The 22,343-nt window shown below is 32.5% G+C and overlaps 3 protein-coding genes and 1 long non-coding RNA gene across 6 annotated transcripts; 3 read left to right on the top strand and 1 right to left on the bottom strand.

Annotated features, from left to right (window-relative positions):
- Positions 1–3,786: 3,786 nt before the first annotated feature.
- Positions 3,787–7,100, bottom strand: LOC102587622 (uncharacterized). Of its 3 annotated transcripts, none has more exons than XR_001474181.1 (6): positions 6,747–7,100; positions 6,591–6,651; positions 5,388–5,457; positions 4,283–4,812; positions 3,993–4,074; positions 3,787–3,909 (listed from the first exon to the last, which is right to left on the bottom strand). It is a non-coding gene; the product is annotated as an uncharacterized lncRNA (long non-coding RNA). The 3 variants fall into 3 exon arrangements; XR_001474180.1 differs by having other exon boundaries at positions 3,787–3,900; XR_367736.2 differs by having other exon boundaries at positions 3,787–4,074.
- Positions 7,101–8,373: 1,273 nt separating this feature from the next.
- Positions 8,374–11,355, top strand: LOC102587304 (protein DETOXIFICATION 35-like). The gene is made up of 7 exons (XM_006353844.2): positions 8,374–8,695; positions 9,033–9,658; positions 9,767–9,823; positions 10,122–10,360; positions 10,459–10,577; positions 10,820–10,906; positions 11,125–11,355. The coding sequence occupies exons 1-7, from the start codon at positions 8,414–8,416 to the stop codon at positions 11,227–11,229; spliced, it is 1,515 nt and encodes a 504-aa protein (XP_006353906.1). The 5' UTR covers positions 8,374–8,413; the 3' UTR covers positions 11,230–11,355.
- Positions 11,356–13,687: 2,332 nt separating this feature from the next.
- LOC102586625 (protein DETOXIFICATION 35-like) lies at positions 13,688–16,746 on the top strand. The gene is made up of 7 exons (XM_006353843.2): positions 13,688–14,012; positions 14,516–15,141; positions 15,384–15,440; positions 15,519–15,757; positions 15,851–15,969; positions 16,061–16,147; positions 16,265–16,746. The coding sequence occupies exons 1-7, from the start codon at positions 13,722–13,724 to the stop codon at positions 16,355–16,357; spliced, it is 1,512 nt and encodes a 503-aa protein (XP_006353905.1). The 5' UTR covers positions 13,688–13,721; the 3' UTR covers positions 16,358–16,746.
- Positions 16,747–20,913: 4,167 nt separating this feature from the next.
- LOC102604640 (uncharacterized) lies at positions 20,914–22,343 on the top strand. Its single transcript, XM_015311524.1, has 3 exons — positions 20,914–21,376; positions 21,509–22,135; positions 22,227–22,343. Exons 1-3 carry the CDS (start codon positions 21,368–21,370, stop codon positions 22,341–22,343), a joined length of 753 nt encoding a protein of 250 aa, XP_015167010.1. The 5' UTR covers positions 20,914–21,367.

Raw genomic sequence — 22,343 nt, 5'->3', positions numbered from 1 at the left:
TAAATCTTGGAATACAATACCCAAGAAATAGGGGCCCCTGTTAAGAGCACACACTAAAACTTGAACTTAGCCTAGAAAAAGTGTATCGGTGATTTATAACAATAATATTAACAAACAAAGACAATGTACTAAAGATTTTAAAATATTAAAAAAAAAAGGAAAAATCTTTGCACATAAACCTAACTTGATTTTCTTCGTGATACTAAAAGAACCAATTTCTTTAATTGAAAAAAGAAAAGAAAATTTGCCATCTTAATTAACTGTATCCTCTTTACTGAAATTTAGATTATTCAACTAAATTAAACAAATTAATGAGTATGCTTAGAAAATCTCTTTTGGGCACAAACTGAAAGACTAAAATTACTTGTAAGCACATGCGGAATCAGGTAGTGCCCGAGGGGATTCAATGTTACTATAGTTTTGTATATGATTGCATGTATATTGTTATATATTCAAAATTGTGAGGATGCATGCATATTGTACGTTGAACTTATAATTGTTAAAATAAAGACGTACAAGAAAATAAAAGTAACATCATAAAACGTAATATCTTTGTTGAAATATAAAGAAGGAAACATGTACTTAAATAAAGTTATGCAACACATTGTTCACGATTTCTTTTAGAAAAATCCAATAAAAAAAAAGAAAGTACTACTACTAGATTGAATTAGACGGTAAGGAAAATGTTACAATTAGTAGGATCAGTTATTAAAAAAATATTTAAAGCATATATTAATTATAATTTATGTATATGCACGAAGACTTTATCTGAAAAAATTGAAATTGAAAAATCTGACTATAATTTTATTAATTTATAAATTTACAAATTCAATACAAATAATTCAATTTAATATTTAAAAAACTTGAAACAACGCAGTCCGTACACCCCTGTATAGAAGAATAACACAGTTGTGGAGGAAGGTTCTTGGATACTTCTTGTGCAAAAATATATTTGTCACTATATATCCTCACAAGCTCTAATGTATACAAACAGTAACTCGAAATTATTTTGCAACTAGTTCTGTCAAATGCTTTTAGGTATTACTAATACTTATATAATTCATTTCCTCGTAGTTTTGTCTCAAATATATAAACGTTTTTTAAAATAACATTTTTTTATTTACATTACTTAACACAAAATATAAACAAAAAATCACTTATTTAACAAGTTAATGGTTGTGAGTGTTTACAACAAATTTTAAACATATGAAAAATAAATAAACCACACAAATAAAATTTGAAGAAACATAACTTTATTGATAAATATGAGGGTACAATTCTATTCCTCCCTTGATTCTACTCTCCTAAGATTTATCCATGATTCGAGGGCCGTTAGTGACGTATTTCTCGAACTAGGATGATTTAGATTTAAAATCTATATGAATATTCCATGACTTTTGTGGAATATTCGAGATCTTGTTCTTTAAAAATACCCAAGAGTTTATGGGATATTTTGAGATGCCTTTTAGGGGAATTTAGTATCCTTTATATAGGTATAAACTAGAGTTTATGGTTGAGTAGCCTCCAAGAATTCTAATTGAAACTGAACACACCTCTAGAGTCCCAATTCGAATTGAACTTGTAGAGTCCGCAAAATTTCAATGTCTACCGTGGGATTTTGAGATTCATGTATAAATACATTTTTTTTGTGTGCATTAAAAAATGGATGTGAACATTGAACCACTATTGTACCTGAATGCTGGTCCTCGTACTGCTAACTTCATCTTGAATGCATTATTGGATAAATGTATGTAAAGAGGAAAAGAAAATGCGCTATTTGACAATTCGTGTCCTAGTAAATCTTTCCGGAGAGAAATTACAGAAACAGTTTGACTTATATTATGTGATCAATTTATTTAAAAGTTTTTTTAAATTTTTTTGTAAAAAAAACTTTGGAAAGAATTCACTTCATAATTAATTAGTATTATATTAGGTCTTAATACATCTCTTTACATAGAGTGCCTACTTTTTCTTTCAGTATTTTTTTTAGATAACGATGAGGATTAAATTCAGAACCTATGCATGCTTTAATATCATATTAAATTGTGTAATTAACTTATTTTAAACATTGAAAATGTTAAAGCACCTGCATTTTTCAATCACTTAATTAATATATTATACTTCCTCTGGTCCAAAATAAATGAATTTCTCGCACTTCTTCCGTGGTCCAAAGAAAAATAAAAAAATCAAAGTCAAATATATATTAATTATTTTTAAAGAAATTACCTGTTTCTTAATAGATTTTCAACTATTTCTAGTTTTCCTTTAATTTTTTTTTGGAAAAAATAAAAAAAATATTTATAAATTACTATTAAATTCATGTCTAACTAACTTTATCTATCCAGTATTATAAGACAACAGACACAGCTGAACTAATATATCAAGTCAGAGAAACACAAGTCATCCTCATTCTATTAGTTTTTGGAGGCCCAAAATTGAAGAATTGGCCCTTCTTTATGGGCTTCCTACTTTCACTCCTCTATAAGATTGACAACCCAAAGAGAAAAGAGAGAGATACACTATGATCCACCCGAGACAATCAATATCAATAGCATATTCAGTGTACTTCTATAAATAGAATCTGAATCTAAAAGGATGGTATACACATGGTTTTACCCCTGAAGATAGACAGACTATTCCGATAGATCCTTAACTCAAGTGAAGCATTTAAAAAACAAGTATGATCGTTAGAGAGATCCATCTTGTGAAAATGTAATGTGCTAAAACAGTTTGCTACTTTGAAAAATGTAAAATCATTTTAAAAAAAAAGAGAAGATGAGAAACACTATTATATGAAATAAGAAAGAAAACAAGAAATTTAAAGAGAAAAGAGCTAGCTTTCTTCTATCTTCCAAATGTAAATATGCAAATGTACCTAGTTAATTATCATTAATTAAATGTTTCTATAGGTCTTAGTGACAAAGAGCATTAAAATATAGATGTCACTAGTAATTATTTCTAAAAAATATATTTAAGGACAATTAAACTATTGTCATTAATTACTTGTTACTTAAACTTATTTTTGAAGTAGTGGTTATTGTACATAATAAAGACGAGTGATAGAAGATAATGCGCAATAATGAAAATTTAATTATGTAGTACTCCCTCGTCCCATATTAGTTGATCATCTTATTAAAAATAATTGTCCCATATTAGTTGTCCACCTTCATAAATAAGAGAAAATAGTAATCAAAGTTTTCATATATTATCCTTGCAGTTAATTCTTTTTGAAAGTATTCACATTTGTTTGAAAAATTCACAAGAAATTTTTTAAGGGGTGAGTTAGTAATATTATATTTTTATTTATGATTTCTTAATATGCTTGTAAAAAGAAATATGATCAACTAATATGAAACGGAGGGAGTAATGAACACACTAACTAGTTTTATAACAAAATCAAATTGTTTATTTTTCACCTTTAATGTACCCATCAATTTGAAAAATTTAGAGGGATAACTTACACAAATTTTATCATTAAACTATTTTTTTCTTAAAAAAACATAGGAGTAAAATATTACTACAATTTACAGGACAATAAGAGGAGTACTTTATCTGATCTGTTGTGTTCTTTTGTTTCTACTTACCAGACACATTGGTTGCACAACTTTTAAGGTTGAACACTCCCCATTCTTTCCTCACTCCAACTATTACATTTACACCCATAATTAAAAAATATAATCTATAGCAATAAATAATATTAAAGCCACAAAAATCAAATTTAACGTTTATATATTTTTCATAATATCAGAACATAAAACGTTAAACAAATTATTTTGTTTTGTAGTTCATAAGTGAGTTCCAATAATCCGAATTCCCCTAGAAAGGTAGTTGGCTGAAGTTTGTGGAATGGTGAGTAGCACGCACCAAAATCATTCAATGTACTCTGGGGGTTGGTCAAAACTGTTCAAACTTCAAATCACGAGTCAATTTTTAACGGTTTAGTTAATTAACTATCTGAACTTTCATATTATTGATGAGGGTTCAAGTACCACCTTGTAATCAGGGGCGGAGCTTGAGAAAACCGAGCCTGTACCCAATAACGTCCATATTCTATCGAATGGGTCATCAGGGTACCTAGGAGAATAAGGACATTAAGGGAAGATTAAAATTTTGGAAATCGAAAAAAAACAATAAGCGAGAAGAAGAGCATGCTAGGGACAGTGCCTAAGCCTGTTTGTTTCAATTCAAAAATGTCAATAGCTATCACATTCTAAAAGTATACAAGAATGTGCAAGAACATAGATTTGGAAGCTGCCATAATAACTGAAGAACTGAAACATACCTGACAGGATCATCACTCTCTGTGCCAAAATTTATCCTTGCAGAGACGCTCATGAAAAAATCATTCTCAAATTCAGTAATATATATTGAACCATTAAATTGTCAGAGCTCAAGCGTAGAAACTAGAAATGAAGGAAAATGCAGTGGTTGCATTAGATAAACAGACACTTACGGAAGGTTCCTTGGCTAGATATATTACCTCTTGGTACTCCATTGTATTAGCATCAGGTATAACTATTGTAGCCCAATGAGTTGCCCCAACTGAGATATGGGTAAACATTGTCGTTATCAAAGTTTCCATATAGAAAAGTTGCTCTTACAAGGTACCTGTTTGGGGAATCACATCAAGTGTATAGCAATACTTCCTGTTATCGGCTGGAAAGTATCTCAAGGCCATATATTGTGTCCTCGTCTCATTTGCTACAGAGAGATTGACTATAACTCCGCTAATCATTTGAGTATCAGGAGTCCATTCAAGACCAAGTTCATCTGTGAAATTGTCTTTGCCTCCACAATCTAAACTGACAAAACCTGTTTGACAGTTAAGAATTTATCAGCAGTGCATAAAGAATGAATGTATATCCACCAACTTTCATACACATTGATAAAACCTCATTAAAGAATGGGAACTGCTTTCTCCTTTAGCAACACCCAAAATTTTTATTTCATGTCTTATTAATCTCTCTAGCTTCGCAGAAACTTAAGCTATAGCAAAACATTTTTCTGTTAGATGTTCTTGTTTAAGTTGCACCAAAAAGGTGCATTTTTAAATGCAAAGGCAGTGTCAACATCATTCTCAACCATCTACCTAAAATCTAGATCGATATTTGTTGACTGAAGCTGAAACGAGATCTCAAACACTAACTTTCTGTATACAACAATAATTCTCTTCTTGAGATTATCAACACTTTCTAGTGTTTTACTTGTAACAATCTGCACATAAGGATCAGGAAATGTTTCTTTCATTTTAGATACAACCTCACCCACTATCATCCAAACTCGGATACAACAACTTGTGATGATATAATTAACATAGTATAGGAGAATATTAAGATTGAGCTCTGAATTGACACATTTGGAAGATCACTAAGTAGCTACGAATGAACCTGAAGGAAGTTCTTCATCATGGTGATGTATCCTCATGTCTGCTCTTCATTCCTTCAATCAAAGAACTACCTATGTATAAAGAGAACAAGTAGTTTTAGTTAGTTTCACTTGCCCTGACTCGAAAAATTTGTTTTAGTTAGTTTCACTTGCCTTGACTCGAAAAAATCTGAAATTCAACATACTCCATCAAGACATTAGCATTTACACCCCCTCCATCTTGATCTCTTAAAAGCACTTAACCTAGTGAAACAATAAAATTACATTATTCCTACATTAGGATCCTCTATAATCCAATTCTTGCAATAAACAGAATCACTCGTTTAACATACTTGACTTCTATTAAGAGCCCTTTTGATTGATAAAGAAATAAGACATTTACACTAAGAGAATAACAGAAAATAGCTTGGCTAAAGAAGGGGTCCAATGGATTGACAACCAACATAAAGTTAATTGATTTATGATGAACCCACACAAAATGGTATTACATTAACAATTGACACATAACGAGATTGAACTAGGAATGCAAACAAGTACAAGCCATAACAATATGAGATACATACAGGTTACTCATGCCCAGTATTTTGGTCTTCTAAGTTTAGCACCCAAAGTAACATCAATAGAACGTACAGAAATGTAGAAGATTACAAGCAAAGTGATACTTAGTCCTTCTGCGAATATATATCCTCTATTCTACAATTGCTCATTGTATGAAATACAGTTGTACAGTGTGCAAATGAGCTGGAGCAGACCAATACCTATGTTAATGTTCATCGAATTTACTAGAAGAAATAAGAAGTGATAAAATGTAGGTACATTAGGAACTTGAATATCAGATTTTGCATAAGTGCGCGAAGTCTCAAGTTCACTGCATATATCCTCTATTCACAATTGCTCATTGTATGAAATACAGTTGTACAGTGTGCAAATGAGCTGGAGCAGACCAATACCTATGTTAATGTTCATCGAATTTCTAGAAGAAATAAGAGTGATAAAATGTAGGTACATTAGGAACTTGAATATCAGATTTTGCATAAGTGCGCGAAGTCTCAAGTTCACTGCATAAACTGTAAAAGTACACTCTATTGATTCACTAGCCTGACTTCGGCAGCAGAGATCACGAAAAGAATTGGCCTAGTAATTGAAAATTTGAGTTTTATATGAATAAATACAGTTTCAATTAACTACTAAGTTTAGTTGTTTACCTTCAAATAGGAGATCAAAAATCGAACTCCACAACAGCTAATTTGGTTGCTATCTGCAATTCTGCACCAATTTTATTGGACACAAGATCAGACTATGTGATATAGAAACACATGCATCAATTCAAACAACATAAAAGATAGAACTCTAGAACATACACCCATACAAGGCCCAACAATTGAATAAAATGGATATTAGTAGTCACCAAACGGCATGGTCGTACAGTTCGAATTCAATCTGATTGAATATGAGGCAATCGGCGATGATGAATTTGCTAATATGAATACAAACTACTGACGGTGAGCTTGTGAAGAGACGTTGACGGCTTTGATTCGTCTTTCTTCTCAATAGCACTGATGTTCTGAACTCCGCCGTCGCTGTGCCGAACTCCACCGCTGTTGTGCCTATTTCCGCCGCCGTCGTGTTGATTTCCATTGCTGACCATTTGAGTTTCGTTGAAGGGAGAAGACGGAGGAATATTCAAAGTAAAAAGGAATTGGGGTAAAAGTAAAAAAAATAATTCAATTCAATGAAAAGGAATTGGGGCAAAAATTATTATACCCTATTTATTTTTAATTGCCGGTGAAAAGTACTTGGTATACCGGCTAAAGTTTAAACGCCGGTAATTGTATAGTTTATATGATGTATAGTGGCAATTTATTTATTGCCACTAAATAAATGCCACTAAAAGCATTTTTTATTGTAGTGATATATTATTCTTGCAATTAATTATTTTTGAAAGTATTCACATTTGTTTGTAAAATTCACAAGAAATTTCTTAAGGGGTGAATTAATAAAATTATCTTCTTATTTATGATATCTTGTAAAAAGAAATATGATCAACTAATATGAAACGGAGGGAGTAATGAACATGCACACTAATTAATTTTATAACAAAATCAAATTGTTTATTTTTCACCTTTAATGTACCCATCAATTTGAAAATTTTGGAGGGATAACTTACACAAATTTTATCATTATACTATTTTTTTCTTAAAAAAACATAGGAGTAAAATATTACTACAATTTACAGGACAATAAGAGTACTTTATCTGATCTGTTGTGTTCTTTTGTTTCTACTTACCAGACACATTGGTTGCACAATTTTTAAGGTTGAACACTCCCCATTCTTTCCTCACTCCAACTATTACACCCATAATTAAAAAATATAATCTTTAGCAATAAATAATTAAAACCACAAAAATCAAATTTAACGTTTATATATTTTTCATAATTTCAGAACATAAAACGTTAAACAAATTCTTTTGTTTTGTAGTTCATAAGTGAGTCCCAATAATCCGAATTCCCCTAGAAAGGTAGTTGGCTAAAGTTTGTGGAATGGTGAGTAGCACGCACCAAAATCATTCAATGTACTATGGGGGTTGGTAAAAAAATGTTCAAATCATGAGTCAATTTTTAACGATTTAGTTAACTGACTATCTGAACTTTCATACTATTGGTGAGGGTTCAAGTATCACCTTGTAATCAGGGGCGGAGCTTGAGAAGACCGAGCCTATACCCAATAACTTCATATTAAATTTAAAACTCAATTATTAACGATAGAAATCATTGTTATAAAATTCAAAATTTATAAGATTAAAATTCTGACTTTTCCTATGCTTGTAATCACCTCCCCTATTTCCCCTTCCCTACTCCCAATTAATTAAAAATTAAATTTATATAAAAAATTACATGGGACCCATTACTAATCCTAGGTTGCAGTGACGTGGACCAATCAACATACAGCTTTGTTGCTTATATTAAAGATGTAAGTCTGGAAGATCATTTGAAATTTTAAAGTGTAACTTGAAGTGTTTAGTTCACAATGGAGACACCGTTGCTGAATGGCTACTCCGGCGAACACAACCAGCTTGTCGGGGCGGACGGGGACTACCGTCCGGCAAAAAGTATTAAGGATTGGTGGGCAATTTTGTGCGTGGAGACATTGAAGCTGTGGAGAATAGGAGGTCCTATAGCATTCAACATAATCTGCCAATATGGAGTGAATTCCCTTACAAATATATTTGTTGGTCATCTTGGAAATATTGAGCTCTCCGCTATTTCTATTGCTCAGACTGTTATTAGTACTTTCTCTTTTGGCTTCATGGTTAGCTCTCTCTTTCCCTTCTCATCTTATTTAAAACGCATAATACACAAACATATACAATACTTTAACTTGGTCTCATTTGATATTTATGTCCTTCAACTTTGTGCAAAAGTAGACACTTAAACTTGTATATAATTGAACAAATAGACATACACGTGCTATAAGGCATTCTACATGAATTATGTCAATATATGTGTCTACTTGTTCAATTTTATACAAGTTTAAGTACTAAAATGAATTCTACATGATTTATACTCGACAAAACTAGCTTGGGATTCAATTATAGTTGTATCTATCTTGTATGGTTGAATAATCTTCCGACTTGCTTTAATTTCAGATGGGAATGGGTAGTGCATTGGAGACACTATGTGGACAGGCATATGGAGCAGGGCAAGTTCACATGTTGGGAGTTTATATGCAACGATCCATCATAATCCTGCTTGCTACTTGTGTCTTTCTATTGCCCATTTACTTATTCACGACTCCAGTCCTCGTGTTGCTAGGCCAAGAAACTGCAATCGCGGAGCTCTCTGGAAGTTATACCATGTTACTCATCCCCCAGTTGTTTTCACTTGCTATCAATTTCCCTACTTCCAAATTTCTCCAAGCTCAGAGTAAAGTGGATGTTCTCGCTGGGATTGGATTCGCGGCTGTGCTGGTGCACGCTGTGTTCCTCTGGCTCTTTATATATACACTTGAATGGGGTACTAATGGTGCTGCTATAGCCTTTGATCTCACGAATTGGCTTACTGCAATAGCTCAATTAGGGTATGTTATTGGATGGTGTAAGGATGGGTGGAAAGGGTTATCCTGGGCAGCATTCAACGAGATTTGGGCATTTGTGAGACTTTCTATTGCTTCAGCCGTTATGTTATGCCTTGAGATTTGGTACATGATGAGTATTATTCTCCTTGTTGGCCATCTTAACAACGCCGTGATAGCAGTTGGATCCATTTCAATTTGGTGAGTACAGATAGATACGTTTAAGCTCGTTGAGTCAAGCTTGTTGTGCATCTATTGGTGAGATTTTCAAGTTCATTTCTGATTCGTGTTAAATTTCGTGTTTTACAGTATGAACATCAATGGATGGGAGAGCATGCTTTTCATTGGAATTAATGCTGCCATAAGGTAATATAAATATGTCTTGACGGTTAATAGAACAAGTAGTCATAGTGCTGTGGTAGTATTATTTGGTTGTAGTACTGTTCTGTTACTATCTGTTGCTTTGTTTACTATATATTGTCTCTTTTGTACTTTCATTACATCTTTTTAGTCTGTTTCTGTCTTGAGTCGAGGGACTATTGGAAACAGTCTCACTAGCTCACCTCTGAGGTAGAGGAAAGGTCTACATACAGTTTACCCTCCCCAGACCCCACTCTGTGGGAATACATTGGATATTGTTGTTGACTTGTTAATTTTCCAACAGCATCCGAGTCTCAAATGAACTCGGGCAAGGACATCCAAGAGCTACCAAATACTCAGTCTACATCACGGTGTTTCAGTCCCTCCTAATAGGGATACTCTGCATGGTAATTGTACTAGTAGCTAGAGATCATCTGGCCATTATCTTTTCAAACAGCAAGGAGATGCAAGAAGCTGTTGCTGATCTTGCTTACCTTCTAGGGATCACCATGGTTCTTAATAGTGTTCAGCCGGTTATATCAGGTATATATTGTTTTGCTTCAACATTTCTGTGTTTAATTATGGATCTAATACTGCTTCAGAACACCAATATAATATCGTGCTTTTCTTCATGCTTGCAGGGGTTGCTATTGGAGGTGGATGGCAAGCTTTAGTAGCTTATATCAATCTTGGTTGCTATTATGTTTTTGGACTCCCTCTAGGATATCTTCTTGGTTATGTAGCAAAATTAGGAACAAAGGTAACCAATATTTCTATGTTCTTGTCAGTTTAATGGAGTTGATTTATCAGATGATCACTCAACTAATAGTTATTATATCAGACAATCACTTTCTTTGTTCAAGAAAATTGGAAATCAACAAGAAAAAATGACTTTCTGAGATAATAACTACGTATATTGTCACTTACAGGAAGCTCCTGCTGAATTGTGTTCGTTCACATTGCTTCACTAACAGCTTTTAAATTATGTTACGCGTTGTGCAGGGACTTTGGTTAGGGATGATAGCAGGGGCAGCTTTGCAGACTCTTCTACTCTTGATTATACTGTACAAGACTAACTGGAACAAGGAGGTATGTCAAATGGCAAAAAATGTGCTGGTGGTATTTCATTCTTTTTGCATATAACAAAATAAGAAGGCCTAAAATATTAAAACAAATAGAGTAGGTGAATTGGTTTGGGATTTTTATAACCATGAAATTGACTCTTCACCAATTGACATACATGATGTTACTAGTACTAATATACTAGTATTACAAATTGTGTCTTAGTAACGAAAGTTGAATTACAGGTTAACGACACGACGGAGCGTATGCGCAAGTGGGGAGGTCAAGATTTTGAAACACAGAAATCTACAGATGGACAGTTAACTATTGAGAATGGTGGTGTAGCTTAAGTTTATAGTTGATTGAAATATGTATTTTTCATGTTTATGTTTGAGTCGGAAACTTGCAAATCTGTTTCTTTTGTTATGGACTCGCAATAGAAATGTGGATTTTCAAATAGTACAATTATTTGTAAATTCTTTATATCCTTTTGTGGTAAAAGCCTAAAGGTAAGAGACAAACTTAGTTTTCGGTTCGAGTACTGGAGCCCTGGATTTGGAGAAAATCCTTTTAGGAATGCCACCGCATGGACGATTTGAATTTAGTCTAAGCTCCAATGCAGGCCCTAAACACTAAGCGAAAACCCAAAAAAAAGAAGAGGTAATTAAACAAAATTTGTATAGCACAAGTTAAATTTTTTGTTGTTGTTTTTACATCTGGAAAATCCGAAGAAAATTCTTGCACAAGATTATATGAATGATGAAGGTAGGTGGACGTTATAAAAGACCTAACGCCGTCTTCTTAGAGGGTGTGGGAACACATAAATTAACAACACAAACACATGTTTATTATTTGTGGAGGCATCTACCAGTTTCACGTGCAAAGATCCCTATTTTTATACTTCATCTTTCTCAATTATGATTGGATAGGAAATTTATAAAGTATTTCTAAGTCTAGTTTAAGGATGTTAATTTGACTATGCACAAAATTTATGAAATAAGAAGAGATTTTTGGATCTTGTGATTTTAAATTTATCCCATACATATTAAAATTGAAAAACTTACTAATTATGGGAAAAATATTTTTCTTTTGAAATAGACTAAAAAAATTAAATTAGAAAAAAAGATTTTTGAATCTTGTAATTTTAAACTTATCACATCAATATTAAAATTGGAAAATTTACTAATTATATGAAATATATTATTTTTTTCTGAGACCGACTAAAAAAATTAAATTAGAACATAGGGAGTAACATATTTCTAAAATATGTTTCCTTAACTATGGTTTCAACCTTTTTTGGTTGTCCTTTTGGAATTTTGACTCAATTTTGTTGCCCTTTTAGCTCCAAACCCATATTTTATCCATGAATACCTATATTTTTATGGGTTAGATATGGGTATAAACCCATATTTTATCCATCTAAAAAGTCACTCACCTAATTCATTAAAATATGAGCAGATTGGACGGGTTACCAAAATATGGATTCATTTTGCCGGCACTAATTGCACCAATGGTTAGCGCATGAGGAGCGTTTTTATTATATTTATTTTTGTAAAGAAAGATTTATTTTCTCTACTTCTTCATTCTTTATCCCTACCACCTACTCTACCTTTCAACTTGAAAAATCTTGATGGAAAGAACAAAATAAAAATCATCACACTAATTTTGATTTTTTTCCCATAAGAACATGAAAGAACAAAACAAAAAAAAATTGAATGAAAAATAGAAGAAGAATACTATTATAGGAACCTCTCCGAAATTCACTATGGATAAACTAGTCTGTCAAACCAAATCTACAAAAATAAAAGAGTTAATACTTGAGGAACATTTTAAATTTGACATACTTTATTAAATAAACACTTAAGTTATAAAAAGTCTTAACTACCCCGTCAAATATGGATTTGTTGAACTATTTATCTCTAAATTATGAGAAGTCTTAATCACTCCCTCAAACATAGATTTTTGAAACTATTTACCCCTAATATGCCACATAACACAAAAACATTACATGTTCAATTTGTATGACCCAATTTTCTTTTAGTCAATTCTAAAAGAACTGATACATAAAAAAAAAAAGAATAACGTGACTGAAATCATTACCGCATGAACAAAATAGTTTTACAAAACTAGATGAATTTTCAAATAACCCATATTGACATAAATAGTTTTTTTTCAAATGAAAATAACATAAGTAAACCTTAAAACTTGATAACATATTTAAACATTTTTCTGGCCTAATTAAGGTATTGAAGTAAAAAGTGCCTTCAAGAAGCTGCTGATGGGTGGGCTAAAGAATGAAATGGGTAAAAGATTTGGTACCTTTTCAAAAGATTGGATCTGAATAGAAAAGTTGTACCCGCCAAACACGTGCAATATAATTATCCTATATAAGTTAAAATTACTTTTAAGTTATTACTAGCTTTTATGAGTGTTTGATAAATTTAAAAATAACTTAAAATAAATTGTTAAAAATCAAAAGTAGATCTCTCATACTTTTTATTATTTGGCTTAAAATTATTTAAGAAGATGTTTGGAATGCCTTCTGAAAGTGTTTGACGAATATAAAAATAATTTAAAATAAATTAGAAACTGTTTGATAAGGTTAAAAATAATTTAAAATGACTTGTTAAAAGTTAAAAGTAAGTCTTATCCTATTTTTTTTACTTCATTTAAGTTTGACTTAAAAGGTTATTAGCACTATTATTTTTTTAAAGACAATCTAAACGGCCTATTAATCAACTTAATATTTGTTTATTATTTGGCCGTCTACCCGTTGAAAAAAATGAGATAAATACTCTGGCTACAATAACAAGTGAGAACTGAGAAGCAATTAGTCAGAGTAATGGATCAATCACCATTGCTAAATGACTTCTCCGGCGAGCACTGGCAGCTTATTGACTCCGACGGTGACTACCGGCCTATTTCTAGCATGAATATGAATGAATTGTGGGATGTATTCTGGATTGAAACAGTGAAGCTATGGGAGATTGGAGGCCCAATTGCTTTCAATATCGTCTGTCAATACGGACTCTATGCTATCACTGTTGCTTTCTGTGGTCATCTTGGACCTACAGAGCTCTCTGCTGTTACCCTTGCTCAAACTGTCATCGGCACTTTCATTTTTGGCTTCATGGTTCGTCTTCGTCCTCTTTTTCCTTTTTACTCCCGCTTCGTTATTAATGTGCATTTCCTAATACTAGTTGTATTCATTCTGTGTCAATTTGATTGTCTAATTTTGACTTGATAAGAATATCACGAAACTTTTGGATTGTATTGTTAAATCGGATTCGTATGCGAGGAATAATAGGTAAAATGGAGTAATTTTTTGAAAAGTGATACAAGATTGTTATGTACTGGTTCTGTTGGGTGTGCAAACAAATTCTGCATTGGTAGTTGAAAACATTGGTTAATTGGGCAAAATCTGTGCGGGTTTGACCCAAAGCGATCAAATACAAAATATGTTAAGAGTATCTTTGGGTTGGTTAAGCTCAACAGTCTAGTTATTGTTATCAAATGTAATCTTATTTCACTTTCTATTTCGAGAAAGATATTAAATTAGTGGTCAGTAATGCAAAACTGTCGTCTGTTCGTATGATCCCTTAGTTTCTTATATGGGCATATGTAATCTATGTGTAGATAGGCATGGGGAGTGCTCTGGAGACGCTCTGTGGACAGGCATTTGGTGCTGGGCAAGTACACATGCTTGGAGTTTACACACAACGCTCAATGATAATTCTATTGCTGAGTACCTTCCTTCTCTTACCAATCTATCTTTTCGCAACTCCTATACTTAAGTTCCTAGGCCAAGATCATGATATTGCTGTTGTTGCTGGGAAGTTCGCCATGTTAACCATTCCCGAGTTATATTCCCTGTCTGTTAACATTCCCACTTCAAAATTTCTTCAAGCCCAGAGTAAAGTTGGTGTGCTGGCCTGGATTGGTTTTGTGGCTCTCGTACTCCATGCTATTCTCCTTTGGCTCTTCATTTATGTATTCAATTGGGGTTTGACCGGGGCAGCAATATCCTTTAATCTCGTAGGCTGGGTCAACGCACTAGCTCAATTTGCTTACGTAGTTTTTTGGTGCAAGGATGGATGGAAGGGATGGTCTTGGTCTGCATTCAATGAGATTTGGGCCTTTGTTAGACTGTCAATTGAATCGGCTGTTATGCTATGCCTAGAAACCTGGTATATGATGAGTATTATTCTCCTCACTGGTCATCTCAAAGATGCAGTTACTGCAGTTGGAGCCCTCTCTATTTGGTGAGTCTTGTGTCTTTTCCCATTTAATTAGCAATTTAGCATAAGATGGTTATTCAGCAATGCTTAAGCTTGTTAAAACGCAACCTAACATCCTGTCAGGGTAGGCGTGTTGAGCTTAAACTGTGTATTTGATAGGCTTTAACAACTCAAACGGGCAATGGGAAGTTGGTTGTTACTTTTATTTGTGAATGAGACGAAATTTTGTGAGCTCGAGATTCATGTCAATTGCTGTAATCTTTCAGCATAAATGTCGATGGATGGGAAGCAATGTTTTTCATTGGAGTCAATGCTGCCATAAGGTAATGAAGTCCTAAAGCTTCACAAATGTGCACTTCATTTGTGTGTGAGTTTGAGTTAATGTATTGTTGTTTTCCCAGTGTTCGGGTCTCAAATGAGCTTGGGCTAGGACGTGCCAGGGCGACCAAATGTAGTGTCGTTGTCACAGTGTTTCAGTCACTTCTCATTGGGATACTCTGCATGATTGTAGTACTTGCATTAAGAAGTCATCTAGCCATTCTTTACACCGACAGCGAGGTTTTGAAACGATCTGTTTCTGAGCTTGCTTGGTTTCTTGGAGTAACAATGCTTCTCAATAGTGTTCAACCTGTGATATCAGGTGTTGCTTTTATTAAAATGTTCTGTTTCTAAGAGAGTTTTACTCCTCCATAGTCCTCACAGTAATCTTATTGGGACCAACTTTTGCTTTTAGGTGTTGCTGTTGGAGGCGGATGGCAAGGTCTCGTGGCTTACATCAATTTGGGTTCTTACTACATTTTTGGTATTCCTCTCGGATATCTTCTTGGCTATGTAGCTAACTTCGGAGTCATGGTAAACAAACTTCCATTCTCAAAGCTTATATCTCATTCTCAAACTACTATATGAAATGAGAAAACTCGCGATTTTGGATTTTCTCTTGAAGGGACTATGGGGAGGAATGATAGGTGGACTAGCTTTGCAAACACTACTACTCTCGATTGTACTCTACAGAATTGACTGGAATAAAGAGGTATGTGAATTAATGGTTTTTATCATCCAATTAAACTCAATAACACTTCATGTTCGATGTGGTCGATACAAGATAACTCTATAGACAACAAGTAGTAATGAGAAAATGGAAATGCAGGTTGAGCAGACAACAGAACGGATGCGAATCTGGGGAGGTCAAGACTTAGAAACAGAGAAAAAACTCCAAATCCCAAATTTCACAACGGCTTAATTAAGCACTGCGATCGACCCATAACATTCAAAAATAACTTTATTACATGCCTCACACAGCTAATATTTTTGGGTCCATAAAATTTTGGGTTTACTTTTTTTCTGTGATAAAAAGAAGATTTTTCCAGAGTCTGAACTTGCATAAAGTCAGCAAATGACAATTTTATTATTTTAGAATATTAGAATACGAGTGGGGTAGGAATGCATGTGACTACTACTTTTTTTGTTTTCTTCAAATATGTTGTCTTTTTCTCTAAATTATTTGAAATGTCAAGTCATTATCTTCAAAGATTATTAGTAGAAGATCCTTCATCCTATAGACAAATAATTGGAAGCACTTATTTTCCTATGTATTGGAGGTCAAATTTGTGAAAGCATCATCATTTCTTCCATGTTTGAGTAGGACACTTGCAAAAGGTTTGCAATAAGTAGTTAAAAGTTACTAGTATCATAATTTTGACCCAAATGGATTTAAAAATCTCCTCAAGATTTTATTCTTTTCCCTTTTTAAAATTTCATTACCAGCCAATTTTGTTTCCGGAAAAAACGATGTAATAAATTGATGAAATACAAACTATATGGTTTTCGCTTTACGGCGTAGAGATTGGCTTTAAAGCCAACGGTTGGAGGAATTTTTTTTTTGGCCAGAATGATTTTTTTCTATGTTATTTTACCTTTTTAAACATTTTTACTCTTTTACCTTTAATACCTTTTAATTAAAAAATGGAAAAAAGATCAGTTTATTTTAAAATTAAAAAAATATTATAGTTTTTTTAATTTTCTGGTCAAATTATGGCCAAATTTTCTAGTCATTTAGCACTTGATCAAATATACTTTTTCTGTTTTATATACGGTTATTCTTACTAAAAATAAGTGTTCTTTAATATTTGTCATTTTATTAAAACAATATATAAATAATATTGTTTTTCCTTGAGAATTATTAGTTTTGGAATTTTGTATTTGACCAACACTGAAACTAAGTACTCCCTCCGTCCCATTTTATGTGCCCTTAGAATGTCATTTTACTATAATTGGAAATAATTTAACTAAAAAAATCTCTTTTTACTCTTGATGAAATAATTTACAATCATACAAATATTCAATGATTATTTTAGATCACAAATTTTAAAAATCTTACTTTTTTATTTAAAACAACATCAAATCAAACAGTATCACATAAAATAGAACAGAGATAATAATTAATTTATATTTATTGATCATATTAATTAATTTACATTTATTAATTAAAAACTTAATTAAAAATACTAAATAAAAATACAATAATAAACTTAATTTCTAAAAAGACATAAAACCTAAAAATAATAACAATTAAATAAAAAGTACAATTTAGTGTTACATTCGGCCATGATGATCTAAGTGTCTAGGGAGTGGGAACCATAAATTAATAACGGAGGCACAGATTCATCATTTATTGTGAAGGCATTTACGAGATTCGCTCCCTCCTTTTCAGTTAGGTTTTTTTTTTTTTTTTTTACCCTCCCTAGGAGCTCTCACACATTTTTGTTCTCTTAGTGACTCGAACTCGTAATTTTTGAATTGGAAGTGAGATGTGTTTAATATTTGATTGGACACATAATTTATTATTTTTAAAACAAGATTTTGTACAATATATTCTCTATATTTCTTGTTAATTGATTTTGTGAGATAATGTATTAAGTTAGTGTTTAACTAGTATAAATTTTTAATATTCTTGATAAGTTATTTTTGGGTGAAGTTCATTATGTAGCCATAAATTTGTTCAAGAATATTAGTCGTATATTTAAATTTATTACTGATTCAATTGAAATTGTAACATTCAAAATAAATTGTTCTTTTTTTTTTTCAATTTCGTCACTCAAATTATAACTCAATTTTTTTTGGAGGAGGTAGATAAATATTAGTTGGAAATAGTAAATGAAGTGTGTTTTTTTTTTTAAATATAAAAATTTGGGATAATTTTTAAATTTTTGAAAATTCCTAATTATTAGAACTTGGCTCAAATGTTAGTTTTTTTTAGTATTTGGAAACTTGAGATGTTTACCAAATATATTTGTCAAATTGTATGGCCAAACACTACTTCCTAAGTTTTTTTCAAATATATTTTTAACCAAATGGGTCCTAGAAAAACATTCAAGGACATAATTTAAATCATAATTTTCACTATTTTTCTTTTTGAAATCATAAATATAACTTTATAAATAGTATAATTTATCTTCTAGAAAATATAAAACTTCAATAAATGAAAGGAGCTATGGATTTTATTTGAAATATTAATTTTAAGCTTTGAAGGGTTTAATTATTTTAAAAATTAAAAAAAGTTCAGTTAATAAGAAAGAGAAGGAGTATATGTAATCTTAAACCATGGTAACATGAAATCTGAGTAGGGCTGTTCAAAATTGAACTGAAACCGATAATTCGAACCAAAAAAAAGTTATTGATTTAACCGTAATGGGTTATTGATTTAGCGATTTTGATAACAGTTTTGATTTTTTTTGTTATCGGGTTATCGATTCTTAATGGTTTTAGGTTTTTTCTTAATGGGTTAACCGATAACCCGATAGTAAATTAAATAATTATATTTATACCATTTTGTATATAAAGTACTTGACTTAGAGTTTGGTTTCCTACTTTTATTTCAGGTTGTCCAAACTCTTGGTTATTCTACAATGTAAAAGTGTTTGCTTTTGTTAAAGATGCAACTTGTGAACTCATGTGCATGGTGTGTCACCTTGTTATTAAGTGATTTTCAATGTTTTTTTTTGTGTCAAATCTTAGCGGTTAAACAGATAACCGAACCGAACCGAACCGATAACGATCAGATAAACCAATAATCGATAGGTCAATATCTTAATGGTTCTATAACGATTTAACATCTCTTCAAATCGATAACCAATAAGTCAAACCGATAAACTTCAAACCCGAATCGAACCGATACGCAGCCCTGAGAGAAGCTTGTCTTTGAGGATAAAATGATAGTAATTTCTCAACTTTTAATAAATTTTTAAGGGAAAAGGGTCAAAAATGCCCTTGTACTATGTGAAAAGATAAAAAATGCCCCCCGTTTATACTTTGGTTCATTTATGCCCTTATTGCTAGAGAAATGGGCCAAAAATGCCCTTAATGAAACGGAAGTAACGACAACTTCTTAAACAATTTAATTAGTCTTAATTAACATTTTCACTTATTAGATTTTTAATTTTTTTTTTTTACCCTGACCCATTTAACCTGGCCCACCCTTCTATTTATTCTTCTTCCAGTCATTTCTAGATAAACTCTCCTGCTTGTAGTTCAGATGAACACTATGCTTCTTATTAGGGTTTCTTATTGTGAGGATTTTACCAACCTTTGAAGCAAGACAGTCAAGTTTCTCATAAAATATAAAGTTAATAGATTCAGGGTATGTTACTAATATTCATCATATTTTAATGTAGGATTAGGATGTTTTGGTCATAATCAATTGGGTTTGTGTGTTTTTGTCAAAATCAAGTATTATTGGGTTATGTGTAGTATAATGTTGTTGTCAGTTAATATTCACATAAAAGAACTTAGTTTTAGAGATAAAGTTCATCTTTTTATGATTTTGTTGGGTGTTTTGTGGTCCCGATTTTTTTTATTATGTTATATGACATTTTTTATGATTTTTTGAACTAAAATTGTCATTGTGTAGTTACTGACATGGGCCCTTCTTTGTTCGTTTTTCTTGGGTTGAATTTGATGATGATCGACAAAGTCGACTTGATTTTTCACTACGGGGGTACATGGGTAATTTCTCCTGAGCTATTATATAATCAGAATTCGGTGCATGTTTTGTCTGGGTATGAAGCCAATAATGTTAGATTTGCTGATGTTTGCGAAGAGTTCACAAAGAATTTAGGGTTCACTAAAGTAAATCAACTTTTAGTAACTGGACCTTCTGGAAGGTATTATTTGGTGACAGACGATGACGGTATGAGAACTTTGCAGTACTTATTCAGTAAGAAGTTTAGAGTGATAAATTTCTTTGCTGTAAATTCTTTCGATTTGAGTATTTTTGCTCAAAACATCACATATCATACTGAGACATATACTGTGGATGTTGATGTAGCTTCTGACCAAGAAAGTAGTTCTAGTGAATTCGACGAATCAGATTCTAATGATTATAATGAGGAAGAACTTGAGGTCTTTAGCCACGAAAAAAGAAGGGATGTGACTGATACTTTGGAGAATTATAAAGTTTTGGAGAAAGGTGAAACATTTAAGGATATCCCGGAAGCTAGAAGGGTAATAAACTTCTATGTAATGGCTAATCGTTATGGACTAAGGGTGAAGAAAACCGATACAACTAGGGCCGGGTATAAATGTGTTGAAGGCTGCCCCTTCACAGTTTTAGTATCAAAGGATAAGAAAAGTAGTACTTGTTCCATCAAAACATTGAATTCAGTACATACATGTGATTCTACTTATAAAAATCCGAGGGCTAATGCTAACACACTAGCACATTTATTCAAGAGAAAAGTTCAGTATAATCCTCAATTTAAGTTAAAAGACATGCGTGAAGAGTTAGAGACTATTTTTTAACATGAATGTGTCTACATCTAAGGTTAAAAGGGCTAAGAGGCTGGCTCTTGAAAACCTAGAAGGGAGTTTTCTTGATGACTATAATAAACTTGAAGCACATGGACAAGAACTTAGAACTTCTAATCCGGGAAGTGATGTTGTTATCAATATATCAAAAGAAGCTCTTTTACAAGGAAAGAAGAAGTTCTTAAGGATGTACATTTGTTTCAAAGCATTGAAGGATGGATGGAAAAGTGGTTTGAGACCACTTATTGGGCTGGATGGTACTTTTTTGAAGGGAAGATATAAGGGGCAACTATTAGTTGCTACGGGTCAAGATTGTATGAACCATTTTTATCCTATTGCATGGGCAGTGGTGGATAAGGAGACAGGCAGGACATGAGAATGATTTTTGGAGCTTTTGAAGTGTTCTTTGAATCTTAAAGATGGACATGGAGTGACATTCATCTCAGATATGCAAAAGGTAAAACTTACGTCTTTTCCTTATGTTTTAATTGATAATCAAAATTGTCATCCTTGAGCTAAAAAAAATATACTGATGTTTGTTTTCAATTTTAAAACTAATAATGATGTTGGCTGTTTTTTTACTTCATAGGGGTTAATTGATGCTAAGAAGAGTGTGTTTCCTGAAGCTAAGTACAAATATTGTGTAAGGCATATTGAGGCTAATTGGTGTAAAAGGTGGAGGAGTGGACAAGCCAAGAAACTTATGTGGTGGTGTGCATGGGCCACATATGTTGAAGACTTTGAAGATCAATTGAGAAAATTAGGAGACATAGATGAAGAAGCTGCCAAAGACCTGCTGAAATATAAACCTCAAACTTGGTGTCGGGCATACTTTGATACTCAATGTAAAAATATCATGGTTGACAATAATTTCACTGAGTCATTTAATGCATGGATTCTGGAAGCAAGGCATATGCCTATCATCAAAATGTTGGAAGAAATAAGGCTGAAGGTTATGAGAAGGTTGGTTTCTAATGAAGCAAAAGTTAGGAGTTGGAAGGGAGATTTCAGTCCACCGTGCATGAAGCTATACAATGTTTATAGGGCAATTGCTCATGGATGCAAGGTTGAGTTCAATGGTGACTTTGGTTACGAAGGCACAGAAGGTGATGATAGACATACAATTAATTTGAAGGATAAAAGATGCACATGTAGGGCTTGGGACTTATCGGGAATACCATGCCCCCATGCTATCAAGGCCATGTTGTATGATAAGGTATTTTATCCTCAATTTTAGCCTTTTCAATATGTTGTCTTTATTTGCTTATTTTAATTTTTAATTCATTTTTGTCTTGTTGGCTTTTAAGGTTGAACCAGGAACACAAATACACTGGTATTACTGTAAGGAGGCTTATTTGCTAACTTACAAGAACAAAATACAACCTATTATGGGAGTTAAATTTTGGAAAGTCGATCCAGCCTAA

This window comes from Solanum tuberosum, unplaced genomic scaffold (genome assembly GCF_000226075.1).
Source record: "Solanum tuberosum cultivar DM 1-3 516 R44 unplaced genomic scaffold, SolTub_3.0 scf00159, whole genome shotgun sequence".
In the NCBI taxonomy this organism is placed as follows: domain Eukaryota; kingdom Viridiplantae; phylum Streptophyta; class Magnoliopsida; order Solanales; family Solanaceae; genus Solanum; species Solanum tuberosum.
The sequence above is the reverse complement of the archived record's forward strand: the minus strand, read 5'-3'. Positions and strand labels throughout refer to the sequence as shown.

What these genes read in the sequence shown, in the direction of transcription:
- LOC102587304 (XM_006353844.2), top strand. Translation starts at nt 8,414, where the DNA reads ATGGAGACACCGTTGCTGAATGGCTACTCCGGCGAACACAACCAGCTT. An exon ending in GGAATTAATGCTGCCATAAG is followed by an intron (nt 9,824 to 10,121) that starts GTAATATAAATA and finishes ATTTTCCAACAG; the next exon opens with CATCCGAGTCTCAAATGAAC. An exon ending in TGTTCAGCCGGTTATATCAG is followed by an intron (nt 10,361 to 10,458) that starts GTATATATTGTT and finishes TCATGCTTGCAG; the next exon opens with GGGTTGCTATTGGAGGTGGA.
- LOC102586625 (XM_006353843.2), top strand. Translation starts at nt 13,722, where the DNA reads ATGGATCAATCACCATTGCTAAATGACTTCTCCGGCGAGCACTGGCAG. An exon ending in CTTTCATTTTTGGCTTCATG is followed by an intron (nt 14,013 to 14,515) that starts GTTCGTCTTCGT and finishes ATCTATGTGTAG; the next exon opens with ATAGGCATGGGGAGTGCTCT. An exon ending in GAATTGACTGGAATAAAGAG is followed by an intron (nt 16,148 to 16,264) that starts GTATGTGAATTA and finishes ATGGAAATGCAG; the next exon opens with GTTGAGCAGACAACAGAACG.
- LOC102604640 (XM_015311524.1), top strand. An exon ending in AGGCCATGTTGTATGATAAG is followed by an intron (nt 22,136 to 22,226) that starts GTATTTTATCCT and finishes TTGGCTTTTAAG; the next exon opens with GTTGAACCAGGAACACAAAT.